Source organism: Dendrobium catenatum, unplaced genomic scaffold (genome assembly GCF_001605985.2).
Source record: "Dendrobium catenatum unplaced genomic scaffold, ASM160598v2 fragScaff_scaffold_1644, whole genome shotgun sequence".
NCBI lineage: Eukaryota > Viridiplantae > Streptophyta > Magnoliopsida > Asparagales > Orchidaceae > Dendrobium > Dendrobium catenatum.
Window position 1 is genome coordinate 688,294 of NW_021320106.1, and position 26,666 is coordinate 714,959.

Genomic DNA, 26,666 nt, shown 5'->3' on the forward strand with positions numbered 1-26,666 from the left:
AAAGAATCTAAGCACCCCTCTGAAGTATTTCAACATCAATACAGAGAATGTATATGAGAAATCACTATCATATTTGAAGTTATAGTGCTCAAGAGATTAAACTTAAGATAATATTTTTAGATCAATTGATGATAACTATAAATGAGTATCTAAACTACGAGCAAAGATTTATTAATGAACTAATGTTTCACCTTGGCTCTTTCAAGAGGTTAAATATTATCTTCAAGATTTCCTTCAATAATTTCATTTTCATATGTAAATACAGTGTCAAAAGGCTATATATATATAACCCTTAAAATTTTGCCTTATCCAAATCCCATTTGATTTTCCGCATTCTTCTTCGCGGCCATGGCGTGTGCATCCGTAGCTCTCTCCTGCTACATTCTCAGTGCTGGCAGCAGCCATAAGTCCAGAAAAAGTAGAAAATTTTATCGCGAAAAACCTAAACCCTCTGATTCTCTTCACTTTCCTCCGGCCATTCATTCCGCCGGCGGGGAGGCTACTTCTTACACCCGGCTTCCCTTAAAGGACGACTTCCAACTCGATCTTTCTTCGGGTCTCTCTACTCCATTTTATGACGTCATCAAGCTCCGCGAAGCGGCAGTCCTGGCCGTGGATTCTCGGTCGAAAAAGCCTTCTAAACCCACAGGTTTTTTGGAAGAGATCGGTGAAGGATACGACGTAGAAGAAGAGTTTCTTGGATTTGACTCGGATGATGATGATGAGGTCATCTTTGGAATTGAGTCGGACGACGTTGGCGTGGAAGGGCTCGATGAGGACGAGGAGTTGAAGGAGGATGATGTCAAGGAGAAAGGTGTGCCTGCGGTTATGCGCTGCTTCGATCGAGCAAAGATTTACGTGAAGGCTGGGGATGGAGGTAACGGAGTCGTGGCGTTCCGGAGAGAGAAATATGTGCCCTATGGCGGCCCTTCTGGCGGGGACGGTGGTAAAGGAGGCGATGTTTATGTGGAGGTTGATGGGTCGATGAATTCCCTTCTTCCTTTTAGGAAAAATGTCCACTTTAGGGCTGGGAGAGGCGGGCATGGCCTGGGGAAGAAGCAGGCAGGGGGGAAGGGAGAGGATGTAGTGGTGAAGGTGGCTCCAGGGACTGTCATCAGGGAATCGGGGAAGGGACCAGCGGAAGGGGTGTTGTTACTGGAGCTGTTGAATCCTGGACAAAGAGCATTGCTTTTGCCCGGTGGAAGGGGCGGGAGGGGTAATGCTTCATTCAAGACAGGGACAAGGAAGGCCCCAAAGATTGCAGAGAACGGGGAAGCTGGCGCTGAAATGTAAGTTCATTTTTTTTTCCTTCCAGCATTTTGAATTTGTTGCCTTCGTTTCCTTTTTTTTGGATTTCTGTTTGGTTCTCATCCTATTTTTCCTCATTGATTCTTGATCCGATAATGATGAGTGTTTCGTGGTAAGAGTCCTAGAGAGAGTTTTCCTAGATTGCTTTAGCTTACTTTGATAGTACACACAATCGGTCAAGTAAAAAAGAGAGCGGCACAGAAGATTTTTCTTGAGTGAAAAAATCAGTAGCTCAATTGATAAGTTTTGCAACATCCACTATTTGCAGAAAATTGGTATAATAATGGTCTGTTCGATTGACTTTAGTGCAAGATGCCCTGGCAATTAAAAATTAGAAAGCAGGGGTTATGAAGGTAGGTCTTCATTTTGATCGGTTGTGAGCATTATAGGTTATAGATGTAATGAAGATAGGGGTATGGTGTGATTGGTGGTCATCATAATGCAATTTTGGCGAAAGATGACTATTTTTTAAACGTGTTTGAGAATGGCAATGATGCACATCTGCTATGATGTAGACCTTGCAGTAAGAATATTATTTGAATCTCTTGAGGCGATGACTGCGACAAGTGTAAGATTGTGCAAAACCTACTGCGGTTAGTCATGAGATTGCGGTGCAGGTCTTAAAGGAGATGGCTACAACACAAGTGAATTTGTGGCATAGGTTTGAAGGCAGTGACAATAGTGCAAATGAGGTTGTAATGTAGATAGATCTTGTGGCAGTGATCGTTATGGTGCAAGTAAGATTGTGATGTAGGTCTTAAAGGATTTTGTGACCTAAGTGAGATTGTGGTATGGCTTTTGAGGAGATGGTTGTTGAGCAAGCAAGATTGTGGTGGAGATTCGGAGGAGATGGTTGTATTACAAGTGAAATTATAGTGCAAGTCTTTAAAATGATGATTGAGGTGCAAGCGAGGTGATGCAGCATCAATAGCAATGTAACAGTAGACCTATCATAAGAGCTATGATAAGATAGAAATAATATATAGGGTATGTTTGGGACAATTTTTTCGTTACTTTGCTATTTAGACAACAGTTACAATTTAGTTTGACTACTACTTTCTTGTAATTTTCCCCACAGTAACTTTACTACTAACTATATAAAATGTTGCAACCATCCCAAACAGATCCATTGACCTGCATAATTTAAATAAAGAAATTTATTGTTATGATATAAGCTTATTATCATAGTATTAAACTTTCTTTTTTTATTGAAAAATAAGTGTGGAAAAAGAGAGAATAAAGGAAATTTAGCCACCTTGCATGGGCATCATGCACTCTTGCTTTGGTTGGCCTCACCATGGACAAAATGGGCATTTGGAGCATGCTAGGGCAAGTCACTGTGGTGGGAATATAATGTGGAAGCTTCTTTTTGGATTTGTCTTGAGGTAGCTTCTCCTTGAAGATTTAGATTAGTCTTGATGTAACTTCTACGTGAAGATTTGGAGTGGGTATGAAATAACTTCTTCGTGAAGACTTTTAATATGGGGGGATGAGAGATAAAGATGCAAAATATTGAAATTTATCCAATTAAATGTATTTTTTAAAAAAAATTGTAACTCTTTGTGTAATTTAATATTTTTTTATTATTCTTACAACTCCTAGAAATTTTCATGGAGCAAATCATATAAATAACCATACAAATCTATGTTCTAAGGTACTACATTTTTTAAATTCAATTGAGATTCTTTTTTCTTCAAATTTAATTTGGCAGTAAATTTGTTATCTTTTTCTTTGTTTGGTGAGATTGAGAGTGATACACATCCTTTGGTGAGGTTGAGGTGGTTATCGATTACTTCTTAACTAGTACTCATGTAACTTTTGTTTTTCTTCCACAAATCCACATAGCAGTAGCAGTACTTCATTTGTAGGTGCAGCACAACTGTGGAGGCATCAAGGGATGTTGGACAAATAAGTTTGCGAGGTGTTTTGAAGAGATAGTCAGTACACAAGTGAGGGTGCAATGGAGGTCTTGAGACAATGATGGTATAGGCCTTAAAAGAGATAACTATGAAGCAAGTGAGGTTATGGTACAAGTCTGTGATGCGGCGATGGCTACAACATAAGTGAGGTTGCTGCATAGGTCTTGAAGGAGATGTCTACGATATAAATGAGGTTGTAGCATCGACTTTGGAGGTTGTGACGACTATGATGGAAGTGAGGTTGTGGCTTAGGGTTTGATGAAAATGACTATGGCACAAGAGAGATTGTAGCACAAGTTTAGAGGCAATGCAAATGAGATTGTGGTGTAGATATTGTAGGATACAACTACCGCATAAGTGAGGTTGTAGTATAGATCTTGAAGGAGATGGTTACGACGCAAGCGAAATTGTGATGTAAGTCTAGACAAAAAAAAAAAAAAAAAAACAATCGCATGTGAGATTAAAGTGCAAGACTTGAGACAACTAAGTTGCAAGCAAGGTGCGATGTTGTATTTACAACAAAACTTGGGAAATGAATGCATTATCTACCATTCAATGGTACGGTGAATGGTGTTTTTGAAAGTCCATTTTTGCATAAATGAAAGATGTGGATCAATAATACAAATTTGATATATCATCACAAGAAGAGATGACATTTGTGTAAAAAAGTGGATTTCTAGCAAATATAATGATGCTATGGAATCAACACTTGAAGGTAGCTAATCTCCTTGAATTTGCCTCCTTTGTATTTAATTTATTGCATACAAGTAAAAATCATTATTCTTCTAATCATTGTATACATGAACTCTCTTATTTTTTTCATTTGAATTTTTCGAATTTCATGTAGCAAATCCAATCTTTGTTTTATGTCTGGTCCAATCTTGCTTAATTGTCACCATAACAGGTTAGTTGTGGTGCATTATCTAGGGTTGATATCTCAGCCACCCTTTGTCTAGTTTTCACAACATAATGTTAAGTTTTGGGACATCACTTAGGCATGATATTCTTGAAAACCTTTATATAGTTCTCATCACATAGTTAACTTACGACACTATGGTTTTGAATGACACCCTAGCATTAGAAAAGTCAAAATTTGGATTCTTTTTGTTAGTTTTGACGTAAGTTTTATAATTTATTTTTGACATAATATCAACTCACAATCTTTCTCATCAAAGCTTGGACGGATAATAGAAATTTTTTGTGAAGTATATAAATGCTTGGGTTCAATTGGAAAACCCGTTGTTATGCGATTAATGAAATGGCTTAGGCATTCATTGTTAGGACTGTATCAATACATGCATGTTTAGGCAGCTAAGAGTTAAAGATAGGGTGATTGCTGTGCATGTAATGAATTAGCAATGATCCAACTTTGCTTGACAAAACCACTATTGATAGTTAAGTAGAGTGCGAAAGAATTAAGAATGTTAAGATGAACTTATGTGCATATATAATAGAGTACATCGACACACCGGTAAGGTTATGAAAAAGAATAGACGATAATTAATATGATTTATAATGGTGCTAAAGGACCTGCACAAAATAAAGTCATACTTATGTGACACTTAATATATAAGGCGAAGGCTGCATAAAGCCAAATTCAAATAACAGGGATGAGACTAATGTTGCGGATGACAATTCATTTTCATGATTGTTGTGCTACCATATTTACCTTTAGACTCAAATGTGGAGCTAACGGCTTTAATGGATTAAATATATGCTGAGGTTTAGTGGATATACATTTGTCCTTAAAGGAGTTCCAATTTATGCTTCTCTTCTTATTTCTTTTGCATCTCTTACTGCAAAAGCATTTCCATGCATCATTCCATCTTAATTTTCTTGCTTAAACATTCTTGAAAACCTATGTCATGTATGTTCAGTTATTCATTGTATTACCTTATCGAATTCCCCTTCTGATGAATTGGAAGTGTTTAAGGAGATGGAGCGTCAAGTTTAGTTGTCTTAATACATGGTAGGGCAATGCAACTTAATCGAAACCTCTCTCTTGACAAGGATACCATTTATTTAACTTAAATGCTAATCCTCTACACTTGTGTACTTATTGAATTAGTTAATTACTTTTTCATATCTTCTCTTAGACAGGTGGTTGGACCTGGAGTTAAAGTTGGTTGCTGATGTTGGTATAGTAGGTGCTCCAAATGCTGGGAAAAGCACACTTTTGAGTGCTATAACTGCTGCTCAGCCATCAATAGCTGATTATCCCTTCACCACACTACTTCCAAATTTAGGTGTGGTGTCAATGGATTATGATGAAACCATGGTTGTTGCAGATTTGCCAGGTTTGCTTGAAGGTGCACATAAAGGTTTTGGTTTAGGGCATGAATTTCTACGGCATACTGAAAGATGTGCTGTGCTGGTATGCTATATTTCTTGCAAGTATCTTCCCTGTGTTGCACTGGAACTCAATCATTTCTAGAGGTTCTCAACTTTATATATAATGCAGAAAGAATCTAATTTAGCTACTATGTTCATCAATTATGATGGAAACTTATTTATCCTGGATTGTGTTAGATTGGACCGGTATAGCTGGTCCGACTGGACCGGCCTACGCAAACAAAGGCGGATTTCTCCGCCTCCTGTACTCTCCGCATGGCGTGCATGAGCCATTTTAGGAAGGATTTTTGAGGAAGTTTAGGAGGGAAATTGAATGTAGGGACTGTTTAGAAATTTCATTTTGAATTGTATGCCTTCAATAGTTTGTTTTCCTAGGGTTAGGTTATCTTGAATTTGGATGATATTTGAGATATCTTAGATTTAGGTTTTCCTTTGGGCTCTAGCGGCATCTAGAGATTTGGGAGAGATCGATCCTCCTCTCGAATTGAGGATCAACTGTTTCTTGCTATTTTCCGTTTCTATTTATCAAATAATACAAAGTATCTACTGTTTTCCTGTTTTTGTGTGGATTTTGGTGGAGAATTCTCGTTGTTTTCCAAAGATTGATAGGAAATACTTGAGATCTACAAGTGTTTCCTCTCAGATTGATGCATAAATTTGAACAACTTTCTTTGGCAACCTTATTTTAATGATAGCTGTATGCATCAAAGGGACCAACATGATGGGGATCATCTCGTTAACAGTTTGGCATATGATTAAGTTTTTTTTATTATTTTTTTAAGCAAGCTTCATTTTCTTCATAGGTGCATGTTGTTGATGGTTCCAGTCAACGGCCAGATTATGAGTTTGATGCAGTTCGTTTGGAACTGGAACTATTTAGCCCGGGGTTGTCAGAAAAGCCATACATTGTTGCATTTAATAAAATGGATCTTCCAGAAGCATATGAAAAATGGCATTCATTTAAAGAATATCTTAAAAACCGTGGAATTGAGCCTTTATGCATGAGTGCAATGTACGGTCAGGGAACGAGTGATGTTATTGCTGCAGCATATTCACTTCTACAGAAGGAAATGGCTAAGAGGGCTGTGGAAGGTCTTTTACCTCTTCTTTTTTCATTTTGATGTTCAGTAGGAAAAGAAAACATTATGGATTGCTTTTTATTTAACTTCTAACCTTAGAAAGATCTACCCACACAGCTGTGGTAGTGAATTTTATTTGATAACGTGAATTGTGAAGCAGAATCTCATAAAACAGACATACTGGGTTATGGAAGTGGAAATTATTTTTCAAATCCCTACGAATAATAAGTGGTGTTTCTATATGTTTTATTTCATTTTTCCCAGAATTATAAATAATAATTAACTAAATGAAGAGAAGACAATCTTAGCAGTTAGGGAAGAATAAAGCAAATTTTAGTTTTCCCAACAGTGTTTTGGAGGAGTTAATTTAAAATTTTGATAATATCATTACTTAATTAATCACTTATACTAATTTCTCAACCAATGGCGTAATAGCGTTATTTGTCTCTCGGCTGGTGGAATTTTCCATCTAAGATATATAATTTCTCTTTCATTATGAGTTTACCTGCCATTAATTAAGGTACAATGATCAGCACTTAACAATTTGTGAGAATATTCTCATATTGTTGCTTTATTAATTTAGTTTCCATCTTTTATCTTTAATCTGTCAATTCATTCTCCAAAATAAAATTTCTTTTAAGGTTATGATGTTTAATTTGTTGGATTTCTGAGATCATACTTTATTTGTATCTATTATATATGTGTTATATAGGTGCATCAGCCATGTTTAGACTGTATGCAGAAAATTATGAAGTTAGTTGGTGATACTTGATCCATTTTTTCTTAAAGCATTTTTTCATGCACTCGGTGATTATGTTTCTTGTTCTTGTGTGCAGAAGAATGGGCGCAGTCAGAAAATCTAAATCATGTTGCTGATTCCATAGAAAAGCAAAGAAGTGCCTCTATGAATGATTTTGAAATATTTCATGAAAGTAGTTCAAACACATGGCGTGTAGTTGGAGCTGGAATTGAACGATTTGTTCAGATGACAAATTGGCGGTATGCTTTTAGTTTTCTTTTTGCCCATAACTTAATCAGCCCTAACTTGGTTGATGCTCAGTTTTATTTTTTTTAATAATCCTTGTGCTTTCATTGAGAATCTCATAATCTGATTATTTTCATATGTTAGTTGTTGTTTAATGGATAAAAGATGCTTCATTGCCTTTCATGTGATACTTGTTGCCTAGTAAAGGAAAAGGAAAATAAATTTTGGCTTAAAAATTATTCTGATATGTCACGATCCAGCCTAGAGTCTCAAATTAACGAGGTAGGTACAGATGGTCAAACGGATTTTATAATTCTTTCAATAACATTAAACACTTAATAAAATAAAAATCTAACTTTAACTGAAGAGTCACTAAAAAAATTTTCAATCTAAACATACGGTAAAATTGTTCTTACCTATTTTTAGTTGACTATTATGTCTATACACGAAATCTTTTCGGTTAGTCATTTAATCAACAGGAGATTTGCTTGAAATTTTAATTTAATAATTTGAGTTTTCAATAACAAACTCAACAGTCAATTATAATTTTTAGTAGAGCAGTAATACATGCATATAAGTAATTATACTAAGTTATTAAATTTTAATTTAATATACATTTAAATATTATTTAATATAAATGTGAGTACTTTAAATTCTTGATTGATAAAACATATATATATATATATATATATATTGTAACTTTGATTGTTTAGTTTTCCTTAATTTAATGTATAATAGTTCTTTTGAAATTCAACAAGTCTACATATTTGATACAATATTAGATAATTGCATTGCGACAATAATAAAAATATATATGCTATAAAATAAATGTAATCACCTACCTCTTTTCCTCTTTGAATATTGCAATTTTTTTTCAGATTTGCTTAAACTTTTAGTTTGCTTTCCTTAGGGCATAATCTAGCTTACAAGGATGTAATTATGTCAGTCTCTACTGATAACATCAAATTTAAATTAAAATTTTATTAACAATTTAACCTTGCATAATTTTTTCCCGAGTACACCTGCTTAGAAATCAAATGTTATCAAGGGCAATGTTGGATGATTTCATTCATTAAGTCATATGCTAATTATGTTGCATATCATATGATCAAAATAATATATACTTAAATTATATTAATTTATCTTTTCTTCCTGATGAATCGAGATCACATAGACTGTAATATATTCTTCTTCTTTCTACTCTCTTAGACAATATATTTTCTTCTTCTTCTTCTCTTAGAGCATCAACCCTTCTCCATACATCAACAACATGAAATTTTCCTCCTCCAACCTTCTCCTTCACCAAGAATTGAAAAAAAAAAAACAGTGATCTTCTTATCTATTTCCGACAAAAGAAAATACGAACTCCTCATTCGTACTCGTACAATATTCTTTTTTCCACGCCCAAACTCTTCTTTTTCTCTGCTTTGGCTTCGCTGGATGGAGTGAATTTGATTTATCCCTTGCGAGGAGTCATGTACGTCTGCTTGTGATTGCCTCCGACCCCTCACGCACCCATGTTAGATCGCGCTCGAATTGCTTGCTCGCTTACACTCTGCTTTGCTCGCTTGCTGTTTATGCCTAAAAAAGGGACTGGTTTGATTAAACTGGTCCAAAACAGCCGGCTATTACATGATAAGTTCTTGTTTATGTTACTCAACTAAGCTACCCTTTTTATGGAAACATTAATTCACATGTAATACCAACTTCCAACCAAGCTCGTTGACTCAAGGCAATCCCTGGATACACATTAAGGGCTGTTTGGTTGGCTAAAGTGCTAGTGTGATCTGAAGAGGGTGATTGAAAATTAATCTTTCTGAGTTAGCTAATACTAAAAACATTGGTTGCATTTATTTTGTTCTGGAACCATCTAAAACAGCACTTTGTCTCAGTTTTCGGTGTACTCCGCAGCCAAATTATTTCTCCATTTCATTCTACATTCTATCCCAGTGTTTGGTTTGGTGTAAATAAACTGCCACAACCCAATGAATATGTTCAATAATGATGCTTTTTTTCTTTAGAAAAATAAGGATTTAGCTAAAACTATTTAGAAAGTCTATATTTGTTGCAAATAAGTTGATATCAAAAATTAAATCTGATAATTTTGTTCCCTTTTACTTTATATTTTATGCTGTGTGCTGGAAGATGGTATAGCTTTCAATATGGTGTGGTTGCATGCATGCAGTCAGTGTATCGACCACTCTGCCAGTTTCTGAAACAATCTTCTTTCCGAATTACTTCAACTTTTCTGGCGTTAGGATTACTTGAATTTACATGAAATTCACATTTCATGTAAAAATTTGTTTAATGCTTGAATAGTTGCTGGTTTTGGAATCCTCGTTCTCTTCTTCAAATCAGTATTGATGTACGCATTTATGGCGTAGGTATAATGAATCTCTTAGAAGGTTCCAACATGCTTTGGAGGCATGTGGTGTGAACAAAGCTTTGCGTAAAGGGGGTGTAAGAGAAGGAGATACAGTAATTGTGGGTGAGGTATGATACCATTTTCAGTTTTAACAGCTTCTCTATTGGTTTTAAGAAATTTTTATTAATTATTAATTTAAACAAATCTTGATACTATTCTGCCACAAAATTGAGATTCTGGATCATTCATGGATATTTGTTTGTTTCTTTGCAAGATGGAGATGGTTTGGAACGATGGGAATGAACAGCCAGGGCCTTCGGGCACAAAAAAAGGAGTATCTGGATCTGTTAGATGGCCTCAATTTGGTTAATTCAATATTTATATGGTAAGAAAGAAACTTAAATTATTTCATTTGTGGAAAAGCTTGTGATTAAAAACTGGCATGGATGAATATAAATTAATCTGAGGAAATTGATCTTTCTATACGTGAAAATGTTGTGTAGTTCCAGTAGAAGATAAGATTAGAGAGAGTCGCCTTAGATGGTTTGGTCGCATAAAACGGCGGCCTTCCGATGACCCAGTTTGAAAAGTAAAGGTGTTAGATTTGACTTATGTTAAAAAAAGTAGAGGTAGACCTAAAAAAATTTGGTTATAAAATAGTAGAAATGATATTTCTTTGTTAGATTTAAACGAGAATTTGACTTTTAACAGAGGACACAATGGAGAAAAAGAATTCGTGTAGCCGACCCCACGTAGTGTGACAAAGGCTTGTTCTTGTTGTTGTTGTAGGAAGTTGATCTTTCTAAATATTGTAAGAAGGCATCAACTTTATAATTATTTGGTAGTTGACTCATCTTGATGTAGGAAACCATGGAGTGGATCTCATTTCACATTTTGCATAGAAACCGGTATTAGCATATAACTTCTTGCTTTTTCTTCCTTTTGCTTGAATTCCTTCATTCATTTACAGACTGGATCCAATCGTTTTATATGTTGTTCATTCCAATATTTTGTCCTGAAATTTGTGTGCTGCTCTTTTTCTCAATGAAAATCGATTCCAAAATTTGATTTGTTGATTTTTTTTTTTCATGATGATGTTGTGGAATATCTTTAAAACATACTGTAGTTCTGTTCGTCGCATTCACAACCTGATACAGAACAGTTTCCAACAACTATTGATAGTAGATTTCCTTAAAAGCTTACATTACTAAGCTTATTGAATGTTAAATATGCAATCTTTAGGCAATTTTAAGATGGCAGTATGAACTTGAACTACCTGATTTCTTAAGCTGCCAGAAGCCATGAAGCCCTAGGAACGTTTCATTTGGGATAACTTTCTTACTGCTTTTTTTAATATAAAAATTTTTAATTTAGAAAATTTATGTATTAAAAAATTATTTTAAAAAACAGTAAGAAAGTTGTCTCAAATGAAGCTGAAATCTTGAACGATGCTGAACGCGTCTAAGCTCCTGGTTCTCAAGGTGTGATTAAAAAATCTTTTTATTTTGTTATTATTATTACTATGACTATGATCATCATCATAATCATACCTATTTGTTCTTTTTTTTTTTTTAAAGTTGGAGAAGATGCCAAGGCTCTATTTTGCTTAATTTTTCAGCAGGCAAAAAGGCATTAGTTTTGAGTTTAAGCTTATTCTATCAGTGAACTATGCAGGATGAAAAATGTGCTCCTACAGTTACTGCTGCTAGAAATGTATGTGTTGATGCTTATAGACCCTGTAATGATTTTGATTTGTACCAAATCAGATTAGATCTGTCATTAATGAGTTAATAAAAATTTCATAATAGTAATAATATTATTATTATTATTATTATTATTTCTTTTATGGCTAAAAGCATCCATTACTAAGCTTGTGATCTTTCAGCTGTTCATATTTATGAAATAAATATAATCTTTCTTCTTGTCTTATTATTCATGTGGTCTTATAATAGCTAAGATCAATTAGAAGGCATGTATATTGATATTTTGTTAGCAAAATTTATATATATGTATGTTTTGTTGAGCTATATGAAACAAAATTTAATATTGTAAAAAAATGTGAACCAATATGATAAAATTTATATATATGTGTGTGTGAAAAAGTATAAGGAGAAGTCAAATCAAATCTAAAGAATTTTGATTAGTGGGGTAAACGAGTTGAGTTGAATTTTAGTTATTTTTTACTTGAGCTTGAATTTGATTAATTAATCGAATTTGAGTTTGAGCTTGTGTTTAATTTTAAGGGATCGAGCTGATTTATTTAAAGAAAAAATGATTATAATTCAAATAATTAATATGATAAAATTATAAAAGGAATGAGAATTTTGAAGATGAATTTAAGAATCATCTGATAGAAAGAGAGAGACTTTTTAAATATTTATAATAATTTTATATTTGAATTCTAACATATTTTTTGTTCTAGAGTTATTATTATTTTTTAATGAGCTAACTTGTGAGCTAATAAATTGAGTTGAGATTGGCTCAAATTTGATTAGTTAGTTAATTGAGCTTAGCTAATGAGCTTTTTGTTAAGCTGAGTTTGAGCTAACTCATAAGTTTGTTTGACTAACTTAATGTTCGTTTGAGGCAACTTTATTACAAGTTTTTAAGACAGTTTTTTATTACAATTTTTTTTTACTAAAAAATACTTTAAAAAATAATAAAAAAGCTCTACCAAATAAAATCTTAAATGATCCAATCGATTGGACTAGAAATAATCTGGTTGGTTTGACTAAAAATCTAAACCGGCATTTACAAAATAAGATATCAGGGTGTTTAACGGATTTATGCTTCTCAGCGACTTACAAAAGCATTTTTTCATCATTTCCATAATCTCATATAGATCCATCATTTACATCTCTCAAAGCTCTAAGCAACAATTCATCAATCGATATTCACTTTCTTCACTATAATTTCCATTTAAAAGAACAGAAACAGCTTCTCCTTCACAAACAAAACACTTAGCCAGATTCATCCAACTCCACAAACCAAAAAACCAAAACGAAGAATAGTATGTTCACACACCAGCACTGAACCTGAAACAGTTTTTGGAAGCTCAGGAGATGGAATGCCGACGCCGTTTCTGAAGAAGGAATCTGGCATCTTGAGAAGCCTTTGCATTCAGAGGTCTGATAGTACTCATCCTGAACAAAGAATTCAGCTTGCTCAGCTTCTTAGCAAATGATCTCAGTATTTTGTTGGCCGGGTTGGCTCTGACCAGCTCTTGCTTCATGGAGACGTGGTCTTTCTCCAAGTCTGTAAGTCTCATTCTCATTCGAGCAACCTCAAGCTTCAGTTCCCTATTCTCTCTTCTTACTGAAGCATAGTTATCTCTTGGTGATATCGCACCGCTCCCTACTCCACTTCCAGATCTGTGGGGAAATTGGCTGTTTACAGATCCAAAGAAGAGATTTTCATGGTTTCCATTCATGGCGTTTCGAAGCCGGATTTGTTCGAAGTAGAGGACTTGAACTGCCATTTGGACTGGTAGCCGTTCATTCTGCGCGGCATGGCTGCATGCCTCTTGAGAAAGCTTCTGGCTGTCAATGGCCTTGCAGAGGCGGTATCGCTCTGATTCCTTGATGTTTTGGTGAACCTAAAAGTTTTCATCTTTGATTTTGTGATTGGTCTTGATGTATGTAAAGTTTAAGGGTTACTTCTTATATGTTAATCAAGCTATGGCATTTCAGATAGAGAAAACAATAAGGGGCAGTTTGGTATGTGGATTTAGGCCGGATTTGAGGCGGATTTGAGGTGAAATCCGAGGCGAAATCCAGCCAAACGGCCTAAAATGCAAAACCAAATCTCACGGAAAATCAAAGCCTCCGTTGACGGAAAATTCCGGATTTCGGAAATCCTCATATTCTGCAGATTTCTAAAATTCTTTGGCTCTATTGGTGGGGGAAGGAAGAATCTTTCAACCTCATTAAATACTGAATGGAATAGCCAAAAAGTCACATATGATTTATCATGAAGGTTACCAAATAGTTTTCAGGATTTAACCCCCCTGGATTTCGTAAATCCGGGTTTAGAGGATTTATGAAATCCTACTTAAATGAAATCCTAGATTCTACCAAACAACCCCTAAAAGTGAAAATAATCAGACTTGCACTTCTAATAATTATGATACCTACTTATTCATGAATCCAAAAACAGCAAGAAAAAGCTAATTCAAACTTGTTTGGAAAACCAACTTGCAAATCAAAGTAGAATTACTACACAGTATGTTTTACCTTCAGGAAGATATCCACAGCTCTGTATAGTCCATCAGTAACCAACCTTGCATGATCAGGAAGCAACTCTGCAAGTGCTATAAACTTTGATGCCGTTAAGTTTAAATCTAGGGAAACCTCTGCGAGATAGCTATCCATAAGTTTCGAAATTTTAAGCATTAAGCTATGCTTTGGAGATCTAGGACTATCATATTCGTAACATCCATCCCTCTCCCTGAAATGAATCCCTTCCTCCTCCTCCCCTTCCAAATTCAGAAAGATCGAAAATATCCTCATTGCAGAATCAGTATCATACAACTGATTATTCCCGTCGCCATTAGAGCTTGCAGGAATTAAAATATCTTCAAGTATAGCTTGATCCAGCTGCAGCCCAATTCTCCTCTCCAAGTCTGCTTTGCAAACTGGAGAAGCTGATATCATCAATGCAGTCTTCAGTAGACCAGAGAGGAAAGACATGGGAACAGGACTTTTCCTGGACTGAGTTGGAAGCAAGCTAACAACAGTTTCAACCATGATCCTTTGCTTCTTCTGAGTTTCAGAATCTGAGAGACTCGAGTTCAATGATTCAATATCCTTTATGATGAGCCCCTGAAGAGAGCTATGTGCATAATTGATTAATATCTTACTAACTGTGCCTTGTTTCAGTCCTTTTGATTTGATTGCAGATAGAACACGCTGAAAGAAATCCAAGTTTAGAACAGTCAATGACTTCCCCCACCACTCTGAAGGCTGTTCAGTCTCTGCTGCCATTTGCTTTAGAGGGAGGCTTTGATCAAGCTTCAATAGTCCTGAGCTCAGTTGCTCCTTGCATACATTTGATGCAATGCCGGAGATGATTTTCCCTACTAAATTGATCTCTTCAGCAACTGGAAGGAGGTTTTCGCAATGGTGGAGGACAGTTATCGAATTTCTGATGCTTGGCATGACTGAATCCTTAACGTAGAGCTCAGTGAGAAGCTCCAAGTTCTTTTCAGAGAAGTCTTCACTCATTTGAAGATAGTGAGCTGTACAGTGAAGCATGGCAACATTTTGGAGGGTGATTTCTATGCTAATTCCATAACAGAATTTCGCAGCGAGCTCAAATGCTTCAGCACCACCTGGAAATCCTTGCAAATTTATTCTTGTCACCTTCAAATCCTTCGATTCAGATAGAAGTTTTCGAATCTTTCCACTCCGCGAAACCAGTGGAAACTGTAAACAATTGAGAACCATGAATCAGATTGGGAAGATGAACTTTGAGGAATTAATAATGCTACCTTATGGAGTGGGAAGGTCGATGAGCCGATTTCAATGGTGAGATCACTTGCAAACTCTGAAAGAGGCCTGGTTGAAACATTTATAATCTGGCGGGAGTCAGTTACAGACATAGATTTGAACACTAAAGTAGTAAAATCAAATCAAACAATAATTAACCAAATAATCCTAAATTAGCATCCTAATAACTGATTAATTACTAATTGAATCATTATGTACTACAATTTAGGCCAATTGGAACTCCTTGATCTTTTCTCCCTAACACTTACAGGATTAAAATCATATTTTAGACAGTAACATCCAACATTTTCCAGATTTAACATTCAGAGAACCTAATAAATTACAATTTACTGTATTTTATTCAATTATATTTACTATCAAACATCTCCTGCTTAATCGTAATAATAATAATAATAATAAATCCTCAGTCAAGACAGATACCATTCATTGGAATGCCTTGTGTTCATACTTGGCCTCAATGTCCTCTTCCCTGAAATGCTCTGCTTCAGTTCAGCAACAGTAGCAACTCTCATCCCTCTTCTTCTTCTTCTTCTTCTTCTTCTTCTGCCACTTTATAGTAGTCTTAATACTTCTAAAGAGTACTATTGTTGTGAGCTGTGAGAAGGTCAAGCTTTTTGGAGAGGTGGAAGAAGGAAAGGTTCAGATGAGTTGTAAGGAGGCAAAAGGGTTGGGAGAAGAAAAGGAGTGAATATCAGAAAGAAAAGTTTTCTCAAACAGGTGGGGAGCTTCTCTATTTGATGAATGCAGGTGAAGGCTTTTGCCATGACAAAGAACCTTTTACATATTGTTTATTACAGGGAAAGAAAGGTTGGATAGCTATGATTGCCCTCTTTGGTTTTTCTTCAACATGTTTCTCCAAGTAAAAGACCAATTACCACTGGGTAAAGCTGTGTACAGGATAAAGTGCTAAATTTGATGTAAATTTAAGCTAGAAATCATTCTTTTTTACTGGATGCTAAAAAAGACTTGTGATTGTGCAGTTATGTTTGAGTAATTTTATTCTCGAAAAATACAATTTGTATGATTCATATAGTCAATATTATAATCCATCTAACGTAAATAGTATTCCATGACCAGAGGTGAAACTAGCCTTAATTTTAAGGGGAGGCAAACTTATAAGTAATTGCTGGTGTTGTCCTGAATTTGGCTCAAACCTTCACTACAAGAAAATGGGTCAATAGCAACCCATATTTGTTCATATCCTTAATCATTGTACGCTTCACGGTTATGTCGAGGGTCCAAGGGCGTAGCGCTCTTTGGCGGGGTTCGACCTGCTCGGTCAAGTTGCGAGGTCAAGGGACATCATCCCCACGGGGTTTTCTGAGGGCAGTGCCCTCCAAACAAATTTTGGTTGTAAGGATATTTTTTGAATTCAAATGAATAAATAAAATGATAAATCTTATTTACTATTTGCTAGGATAATTGCCTAAAAATTCTTATAATAAAGACTAAAAAATAGATAGAGGGGGTCAAATTATCTAAATAATAATATAAAAATTTTATTTATAAGTAGAGCTCAGGGTGTTGGAAGGCACCCTCATTCTTCTTCTTCATTCCTTCGTGTGCAGAGGCAAAGGTTAGAAAAATGATCGAAGCTCATGATGGTTCCACATTGGAGCAAATCAATGGATTTAATTAGATCACAAGTCAGTTGAGATTGAGCTTGAGTGAATACATCAAGAGATGAGAATCATATGATGTTCATTCATTTATTGCTCCAAATCTTTAGAGCAAAGGAAAAAAGTGAAAGAAGAATGATATCATGCTCATGACATTAAACATTTGTATGTTGCAGATAAATTACATGATAATGAGTACACATCAACATAATTACATGATGTTGGTGTGCCATGCTGGCGGCATGACGTCCCTCTGTTGGTATCATAGACAATAATGTTGAGTAAGATAACAAGTTCATCTCGTCCATCCGCACAAAGCGGAAACAAACGAGCTAAGTTAAACAACCTTTATTTAACTCGACTCGTCCAAGCCATTTGTGTCTGTTCTATTTTAAGTAGTTCATGCGTCAGCAAATTCGATGATCACAATTTGTGGAAAAAAATATTATGTGCGGATGCTGAATGCCGTCCGGTGACTAACTAGAATGCGCTACGTCACCCCTTTCCTCAGTACCTCAGCTCAGTACTGCTTGGTACCGCTGACGTGACTACATCTGATTCGCCTCTGGACATAGAGCTGTGTCCAGCCCTTGTACGGAATAATTTCTCCAATTTGTGTGGCGTTAACACTCCATTTTTGTAGGCCTCTATCATTTAGTTGGGTTCAAATAAAAAGAAGATCAATCTCAATTATTTTAAATATATACCTTATGATTGAAATAAAAATTTTCATTTGATGCTAGTTAATTTAGTTAGGATTGATCTTAATTTTCTTAATCTAAATCTAATGTTTAGATTTCTCCTTCAGCCCATATACACTTCATCAAACAAACACGAACAAAACACATTTTTAATCTTACAACTGTGAATCAGGATTAGTGGGGGCCCTCTCCTTAAAAAAAAATGATTAGTGGTAAATAATTGTATTAAAAGCACTCAATGATCTAGAGGTAGCAGAAGGTTATGATGATCCATGACTAAACCTAGAGCTTTAAAATCTACAAAAAAAATGGAAAATGCTATAGATTAAGGTCCAAATCATAACGGAAAACTTTTTTCTTGATAAAAAAAGCATGATAGGATTGCACTCAGCAAAGTTAAGTAAGCTTTCTCATTATTACAAAGCATGACAGATTATATATGATGATGTTGCAACAATTTTGTAGCAATTTTTTTTTATTTTCACATGAAATGTCTCATATTATTATTATTATTATTATTATTATTATTATTGAGGTTGGTGAGCATTTTAATTCAAATAAGTTTAGAAGATAAAGGGATTAGTGTGTCACAGTCAGGGGCATATCAACCTCTTTTTTGAGAGTGGGCAAAGTAGAATTATGAAATGCATAATTTTATGTATGAAATAGAAAAATGATTTTTTTTTATAGAAGATAGACAAGATAGTTAAAATGCTTATTGTTTTAAGGAAAAAAAAAAATCAGAGTGAGCAATTGTCCACCCTGAGCTCTACCTGGTTCCACCCCTAGTGTACTTTAAATGTGGGGCTTTTGGTTGGATAGAAAAAGCTCAATCAATCACTCCATAAATCAAGCACTTATTTATTTATCATTGAGATATATGATCTTTCAATTTTATGTATTTTTTAATAATCATTATGTGTGTGTTGAGATATTAAGTGTGTGTGTGTGTGTGAGAGAGAGAGAGAGAGAGAGAGAGAGAGAGAGAGAGAGAGAGAGAGAGAGAGATCATCTTAACATTGCCAAAAAATCTTGAAAATAACTTATATAGGATATGAGATTTTTGTGCGAAAAATTCAGGAGAGAAAAAAATCACTAGCTTGTCTCATTTACCTTGGCTCCACTTGTGTGATTTATATATTAGATATGATGCCATTCTTCAAAATTAAAGATATTGATATAATATTGTAGGCATGTAATGTGGAAGATGGCATTCATTATTGAAGTAGGAGGAGCCTTAGTGCATTAGATTTATCATCAAGAGATCATTGAGGATCTACATGATCTTTTTGGCTTATAAGACAGAAGATTAGTGACACAAAAGTGGGCATTGAGCTTAGTAAAGATTATAGACATTAGCATTGATGTCGATGAAGATCTTCTAAAATTGTTGGCGATTGAGGTAACTAATTGTTTTGTTGGATTAAATGACATGCACGTGCCTTTCTGAAAAATTTTAGTAACATTGACATCAATGCTAATGCATAAGTGTGGCAATGGGGTCAAAAGCACGTGCCATCTTTGTTAGTGAGTGTGACTATTAGTACTGTTAGGGTTGACTACATGTGCCGACCTTATTGGCAATGCTGGACATAAAAAAGGGTCGACAACATGCATCAATGTTAGTGCTGATGGCGTTCACCAGCCTTATTATTAACAATGTTTGTCATCATTATTGTTGATAATCAGTGTTGTGGTTTGTATTGATGGTGTTTTTAATCTTTTTGTTAGTAACAAGCAACGCCATTTGTGTTAACATGTATTATTATTTTTGGTGATGCTGAGCATTAATTGGCCTTTTTGCTGATTATGTGCATAAACTTTGAGTGTCAATAGCAATTATTGGTGTTAGAGTCGAAGATGTGCATCAACATTGGTGTCGATGATGTGCTTCTACCTTATTTTTGACAATGGGCGTGAATGTTGGTGTTGATGATGAACATCAATCTTGTTGGTGATGATGGACATCAACCTTCTGAGCAAAGATTGGCTTCGACTTTAGTATTGATGGTTGACTTTGAATTCATGCAAGTAGAGCTCATGGTTCTCTCATTTGGAATCCTTTTTGTGGCATCCTCCCAACTTTCTCCAATGTGTAGAAGTTGAGAGTCTATTTATATATATTTTTCGTGAGGAATATTCAAATAATTTCAATAAGACAACATAAACACTCCATTGGACAATGAATGTTGATCATCTTGATCATAAATACTCTTCAAACTTTTTGATATTTTAATGATATGGGAACTGAACAATCTCAGGTTTGTGAGATTCAGCTCATCAATACACTCATTTCAAGCATAAAAATGCAAAATTTTTAGATCATTTGATCTCTCAAAACATATCGGTAATTTTCAACTATACGTTCGACTGCTTAAATTTTATTCATTTGAACTTAAATAAGAAAGCTTTTGGTACTTTTCTGTTCTTCTTATCGAAAAATTTGTTTCGACTACAAATTTATTGAAAATGGAGTTTGGATGATTCTGAAATCAATCATGAAAATCTTCTACTAAAATATTTATGTCAAGAACCCACTTTTTTAATTGAAAATTTTAGGAACATATCTATAATTAAGACGTGTAAAAATAAATTCAAGTGCAGAAACAATTGCTGATAATTTTTTTTTTTTTTTTGTAAAATTCAATGAAATTTTCTTTTCTATGATCTCTTTTCAATCATAACAGAATTTTGGTCAACAAATGCCATCCTTCATTGGCTCATTTAGGCTTCGTTTGAGACCGTTTTTTTACTGCTTGTTAAAGCATCTTTTTAGATAAAAAATTTAAATTTTTTTACTAGAAAATTGCTTTATGAAGCAGTAAGACAACCGTTCTAAACAAAGTCTTAATTACGACCAGTTAATTATGATGAAAGACAATTGCTTTCCCTCATGTTCTTCACATAAACCTAACATTATGAACAATAATTCATCATTATTTATAACAAAAAGTTATTTATACGATTTATGCTTCGTTTGGGATGACTTCTTTAGTATTTTTTAAAGCAGATTTTTAATTAAAAAAATTAAAATTTTTGTACTAAAAAATTGATTTAAAAAATAGAAAAAAAATCATTCCAAACGAAACCTTACATAGAGATAAGAAAAGGAGGATGGATAAAGATTTGATTTGAGATAATTTTATTACTATTTTTTAAAATAAAAACTTTTTATTCAAAAAGTTATTTTAAAAAGGAAAAAATAATTGTCCCAAATAAAAATCAACCTATCACCTTTCTATATTACTTTAATCATGATTAAGATTTTGACACCTATTATAGATCGACATTAATATTTGTTCATTAAAAAAAAAAAAAACAGAAGAAATGATTACGTAGAGGAGCTTCGCTATTTCATGCTGGGAATTATTACCATAACAGGGGAAGCAGGTGGCTCTCATCATGACAAACCAAATAAATAAATAAATAATAAATAATCATAAGAAATCTTATTATATGGTACCCAAAATATTTTATTCTTTTATGTCTAATAATTCATCACCTAATTTAATTTAATTGCTATTACTATTGTTGAATATGTTAAAATAGGATAAAATATTAGCAAATGGATCGACTACGCAATTATTGTAATGACTATGGAGAATTTTTATGAAATTTGAACTCTTTCTTTGACGAAACTATTACCTGTGGTCACTTTTATCGTTACTGTGTACCACTGTGCAGTATCAAGTGACATGACGCATCATGATTGAATTCCAAACGGTCCGATAACCGGCCGTAAAAACAAAAAAAAGGAGAATTGTATCAAAAATCGATGCTATTTACATGAAATTAATGGATTGGGCCGCTAACTTATTGCTTTATATTAATACAAAAACTTGGGCAGTCCATTACTGAGCCCAAATTGATGGCATAATCCAGTAATTAGGCCTCTTAGTAGGCCGTAGCTTGGCTTGATCTACCAAGAAAAAGTTAACGTTAATCTACGAGCCAGAATAAGCTACTCAATAGACATTACCAGAATATTAATTATATTAAGCTTCGTTTGGGACAGTTTTCATTTTGCTTCTTAAAATAGCTTTTTAGTACAATTTTTTTTTATTTTGTGCTAAAAAGCTGCTTTAAGAAGCAAAAAGAAAGCTGTCCAAACGAAACCTTAATTTAATAATTCAACTATATATTCATCATCTGTTTTTTAAAAATAATTTTTTTGTCATTTTTAATATTCTGTAATACTCTTTTTTTTTTTTTTAATTTATAGTTAATATTTGTGTCGAGGAACAATAGAACTAAAAATGCACTTAGATTTTAGATACACCACAATAAGAAATTTGCAATTTTTGTTTCGCATAACTCACATAGGGAAATTATTTTCATCAAACGTACTTTCACTAATTTTAATTGCTGCAGATCAAAATATATCTTTTAAAATTTAAGAGTTGTTACACCATCTCACTCAAGATTAGCACTCTCTTCAGCAAGCCACTTCATATTCAAGCTTTGACCAACTCGTGGTTGGAAATGACACACCGCCACATAATGATTTTGTTATTATCTACTCTTAGTCGATGACTATTCTCGTTATATTTGGTTAAACTCGCTAATTTATAAATCAAAAGTCTCTTATATATTTATCACATTCAAACCAGTAATTAAAAAATAATTATATAAGACTATACACACTCTTAGAATCGATGGATTGGAGGTGTTGAATGCCTGATCAACCACACTCTTCGGTCCTTATTGCAGCATGTCATTAATCACCAATATACTTGTCCTTATATTTCACGGCAAAATGACATTATCGAACATAAACATCAGCATCTTCTAGACACTATTCGCACTCTACTCATTGACTCACAACTAGAGACTCATTTTTGAGTTGACATTATCGATCCTTACTACAGTTTATCTCATCAACTATCTACCATCACCTACTTACCTCCTCTCTTTCTCCATATCAACTTCTCTACAACACTATCCCCACCTACACTCATCTTCCTCTTCTTTTGCTAGGTTTGTTGACTATCTATTGCTATTGCTACATATTATCATGCATCTTTGGTATGTTTTGTTTCAATTTTCTATTCTCGAATTTCTAAACAACTCACTTTTGTTTAACACTAAATAGTCAAATAAAATTGAATGATCATAATGAGAGAATAGATGCCCTCCAACAGGACATTTTCTAAGTTAAAAAAGTTAAGAGTGCTGACTTTGCTCAAAAAATAAAGAACAAAGCTTCATTTCCATTAATTGTTATCATTATTTTTTGTGTAGTAGTTTGTTTTGATAAAAATGGTATTTTGTTACTATTTTTTTCTGGCTCACAATTCATAGCTTCTGCTCAGTTATTTTTTATCGTCATATTTAATAATTTATAATATTAAAATATATAATGTATGATTAATACATAATACAACTAAAAAATCATTAATTAATGAATATAATAATAGAGTTATGAAATAGTTGATCATTAATAAAAGATAATTTATTTTGAAAATAACAACTAATTTATTTAAATTAACTTTTAAAAAATATATGAAAACTTAAATATACTTTTTATAATTATTTTATTTAAGTTTTTATTATTATTTTGTAAAAAATAATGTTTGCAATTGCTATATGCCTATATCATATACATAATAAAACTTAAATCAAAATACTTTAATATAAATCATAATAAAACTTTACAGATTTGGTTTTTCTTGTTAATTGGGTGGTGGATTATTTTTTATGGGCTGAAGAGAAGCTGTGGGGGGTTACGGTATAACGGGAGATGGTTTACTGTTTTCAAATTTTTCTTCTATTGGTATAATTTGGTTGACTGGAGAAAGGTTAATCATCAGCAGATCTTCTTTTGTTTTCTCTGGAGGAAAATGGACTATATATATATATATATATATATATATATATATATCAGAACAATATCTTCTAGCTAGTTCATTTACATATAATTTTAAATCAGAATATTCTAAAATAATTTTTTTCAACTGGTCATCCTCCATTTCCGTAATGAGCCCATAGAGGCCAAAATGTTTATTAAAATGCATGGATAAGGACTTTAGTTAGCTAACTAAGTAAAGGAAGTCAATTGTCAAGCTTGTTCTTAATGAGACAATACACACCACAACGTTTTTCTTTTCTAATATACAAAGAGAAGAGTAGCGCTAATTAACTAAATTAGATTAATCTTCAAGATTTTGCTGTGTATATATACGTAATAATAAGCTGCCAATACCTCTCTTATATTAAAACTAGATTAAACCAAAATTTACCAACAGCTCTTTCTGATCTTCTCCTTGGCATCCTAATTGATCAAAAGAAGATCAACCATGAAAGCACCCACAAATTAAAAACTAAATGAGTACATAAAAGCATGTTCCCAGAAGAGAAACTAGCTACCCCCACAACTTATATCATTCATACATCGCATTGGAGAAGAAGATAGTAAATAGCCATCTGAAAACTGATCGAGCCACTGAACCAGAAGCTGAAAACTACATCCATGAAGAACTGCTATAATCTCCCATATTCCCATCAAAGCAAGTTGGAAAGCTACAAGCTCCAAACTCCCATAATGGCTCATCCAACCAAATCCCACCTCCCATTTCATCAATTACATTCTCATCTCCATTAGTTCCATAGCTCTTTGCGATACTAACATCATCAACTTGCTTTGAAGCAGCTGAACTATTACTTGAGTTTGAGTTCAAACAACTCTCTGGTATTATACTGCTCAACTCACCTGATCTAGTATCACTACTAAAACCAAACAACTCACTTGGTTGAAACTGATCAAAAGCTGCAGTAGGCTGGTTGAATTGAGTGAAGTCATTGATTTGGTTTTCTAACTGTGGGAATGGAGTAGGTGGTGGTGCTGCAGCTAGGGTTAGGGTTTGAGAGTGGAAAACTGGGTTGAGGAAAGGGTGGAAGGAAGAGTTGTGATCAGGGTAAATGAAGTTTGTTTTAGCTTGGGTACCTTTCATTGACAGAGCAGCTCTATCATAAGCTAAAGCTGCCTCATGGGCTGTGTCAAATGTGCCTAGCCAGTGCCTTTCTTTTGTTGTAGGGTCTCTTATCTCTGCTGCATATCTTCCCCATGGTCTTCTTCTTACTCCTAGGAACCTTCCTGGTTCTGTTGCTTTTCTTCTACCTCTTCTCTCAGTTGGAGAAGAAGCTGCTGTAGCTGATGATTGGGATGGCGGGGAATTGGAGAAGTTCATCATGTGTGCATTCTGTTCTTCTTGAACGTTGAGAGGATTACTTGTTTGGTTTTTTGGGGAAGCCATTGATGAAGTTAGAAGGTGGCTTATAGAGTTAGGCAATGAGGAATCTGGTGGTTCGGGAGATGAGAGCCATGGACTCTTTAAATAGAGGGATTTCATGTGAGTTTAGTTCAAAATTCTCTCGAGCGTTGCCTATTGGACTACCATGTTCTTTACTTCTACCTTCTTGCTCATAAAATTTAATGAAGAATATAGATCAAAAATATGAATTTAGCAAAAAAAAAACATTTTTTAATGACTTTTGTTGATCTAAAACTATTTCCTTAAAAAATAAATATTAACTTAAATTCAATCCATTGAATTATTTAATAATTAGGTGTCTCAATCTTTCTTTCAATCCCTCTTTATTTTATACTTTAGAATCAAAATGTACAGAACAAAGAGCCATAATAAATTAGAATGACAAATTATAAGCACATATATATGTTTTAAGATCTTTCCAACTCACCACCCATATTTAATTGACTTGCAACTATGGCAATAGATAATAAAATTTAAGGCAGTAAACTTAATTGTTTTTAGTTTAATGTCCCACTTAAAAAAGTTATTAGAATTTTCTATTGCTAAGCTTATTTAACTAATTAAAATCTCTTAGGTTTCTTCTAACCGTGTTTTGAGAAGTGTGAATAGATGATTATCAAAGTAAGTAGAAAATATTAGATTAAGTTGTTCTCCCAGTACTGCTGCAAGCCTGCAACCGAACTCTCCCAGTGCTGCACTGCGCCCCATAAGCTCTGAAATGCCATGCAAAGCATCTCCATTAGGATTTTATATAATATGAGAAGCATTGTTGTAAGGATACTATGGTGGTGAAGATTATAAATATTGATATTATAAGTACTATTTTGATATATCTTCCCTTTTTCTAAGGTGCAATTTGTAATATTTTTTTTACTTATTTTATTTCTTAAAAAAATTATATTACTATTTATAATATATTTGGAAAATGGGTAGCATGAGCTCTTCCATTATTTCAAATTTAAAGATAAGTGTTGTATTAGGTCATCAAAAGGACAATGAATACCCACTGGGCTTTGTTTGGTTGGTGGGCGAGCATGATTGGGAACCCCCTAACCCATGTTCGATTGCTCTCCCAAGCAGCTCACCTCCTTTGAGGGTAGTACACTAAGCGTGGATCCGAAATCTGTGGATTGGCTGTTGTTAGGTACGTTGAGAGATTAGTTACGTCGCAAAGCACCTCCTAAGGGAGTGGCAGCAGGTAGCTAGATATCCACCCGTTAAAAAAAAAAAAAAAAAGGACAATGAAGAGCAAATAAATTAAAAAGCAAGAACATGGGGGAAGCCACTTGAATAACCCAAAAAAATAATACTAAGTGATGTATAGTAAATAATTTGTGATATAAGGAGTGCCATGTGCTCCCCTATTTTAAGAAAAACTGTAGTGGATCAAATTGACGGGAAAACTTTTGTCGAGTTGAATATTTTCAAATGGAGCAGTTAGCTAAATATAAAGGTTGCAAGAGTGATAAGTAGAAGATTATAAGTGGAAAAGTGAAGACATTCTTTCTCATGGCATTGTCATGTTGTGTGGGAGCAACCCAAAGCTCAATGTTAGAGTGA

At 34.1% G+C, this 26,666-nt stretch overlaps 3 protein-coding genes across 5 annotated transcripts; 1 reads left to right on the forward strand and 2 right to left on the reverse strand.

The window, feature by feature from the left end:
- The first annotated feature begins 348 nt into the window (after positions 1–348).
- On the forward strand, positions 349–11,836 carry LOC110109478 (probable GTP-binding protein OBGC1, chloroplastic). Of its 3 annotated transcripts, XR_003703199.1 has the most exons (8): positions 349–1,289; positions 5,328–5,601; positions 6,383–6,671; positions 7,495–7,657; positions 10,028–10,136; positions 10,283–10,393; positions 11,419–11,489; positions 11,586–11,836. XR_003703199.1 is itself a non-coding variant. In XM_020840555.2 (7 exons), the coding sequence occupies exons 1-6, from the start codon at positions 349–351 to the stop codon at positions 10,376–10,378; spliced, it is 1,872 nt and encodes a 623-aa protein (XP_020696214.1). In that variant the 3' UTR covers positions 10,379–10,393; positions 11,586–11,836. The 3 variants fall into 3 exon arrangements, 2 of the variants coding, with proteins under 2 accessions (XP_020696214.1, XP_028557020.1); XM_020840555.2 differs by lacking the exon at positions 11,419–11,489; XM_028701187.1 differs by lacking the exons at positions 11,419–11,489; positions 11,586–11,836 and adding an exon at positions 11,251–11,348.
- A 1,101-nt stretch (positions 11,837–12,937) lies between these two features.
- LOC110109460 (BTB/POZ domain-containing protein At1g03010) lies at positions 12,938–16,280 on the reverse strand. Its single transcript, XM_020840529.2, has 4 exons — positions 15,936–16,280; positions 15,497–15,563; positions 14,241–15,431; positions 12,938–13,603 (listed from the first exon to the last, which is right to left on the reverse strand). The coding sequence occupies exons 1-4, from the start codon at positions 16,025–16,027 to the stop codon at positions 13,064–13,066; spliced, it is 1,890 nt and encodes a 629-aa protein (XP_020696188.1). The 5' UTR covers positions 16,028–16,280; the 3' UTR covers positions 12,938–13,063.
- An 8,016-nt stretch (positions 16,281–24,296) lies between these two features.
- On the reverse strand, positions 24,297–25,088 carry LOC110109455 (ethylene-responsive transcription factor FZP-like). Its single transcript, XM_020840524.2, has one exon. It carries the CDS (start codon positions 25,086–25,088, stop codon positions 24,297–24,299), a length of 792 nt encoding a protein of 263 aa, XP_020696183.1.
- Positions 25,089–26,666: the final 1,578 nt, after the last annotated feature.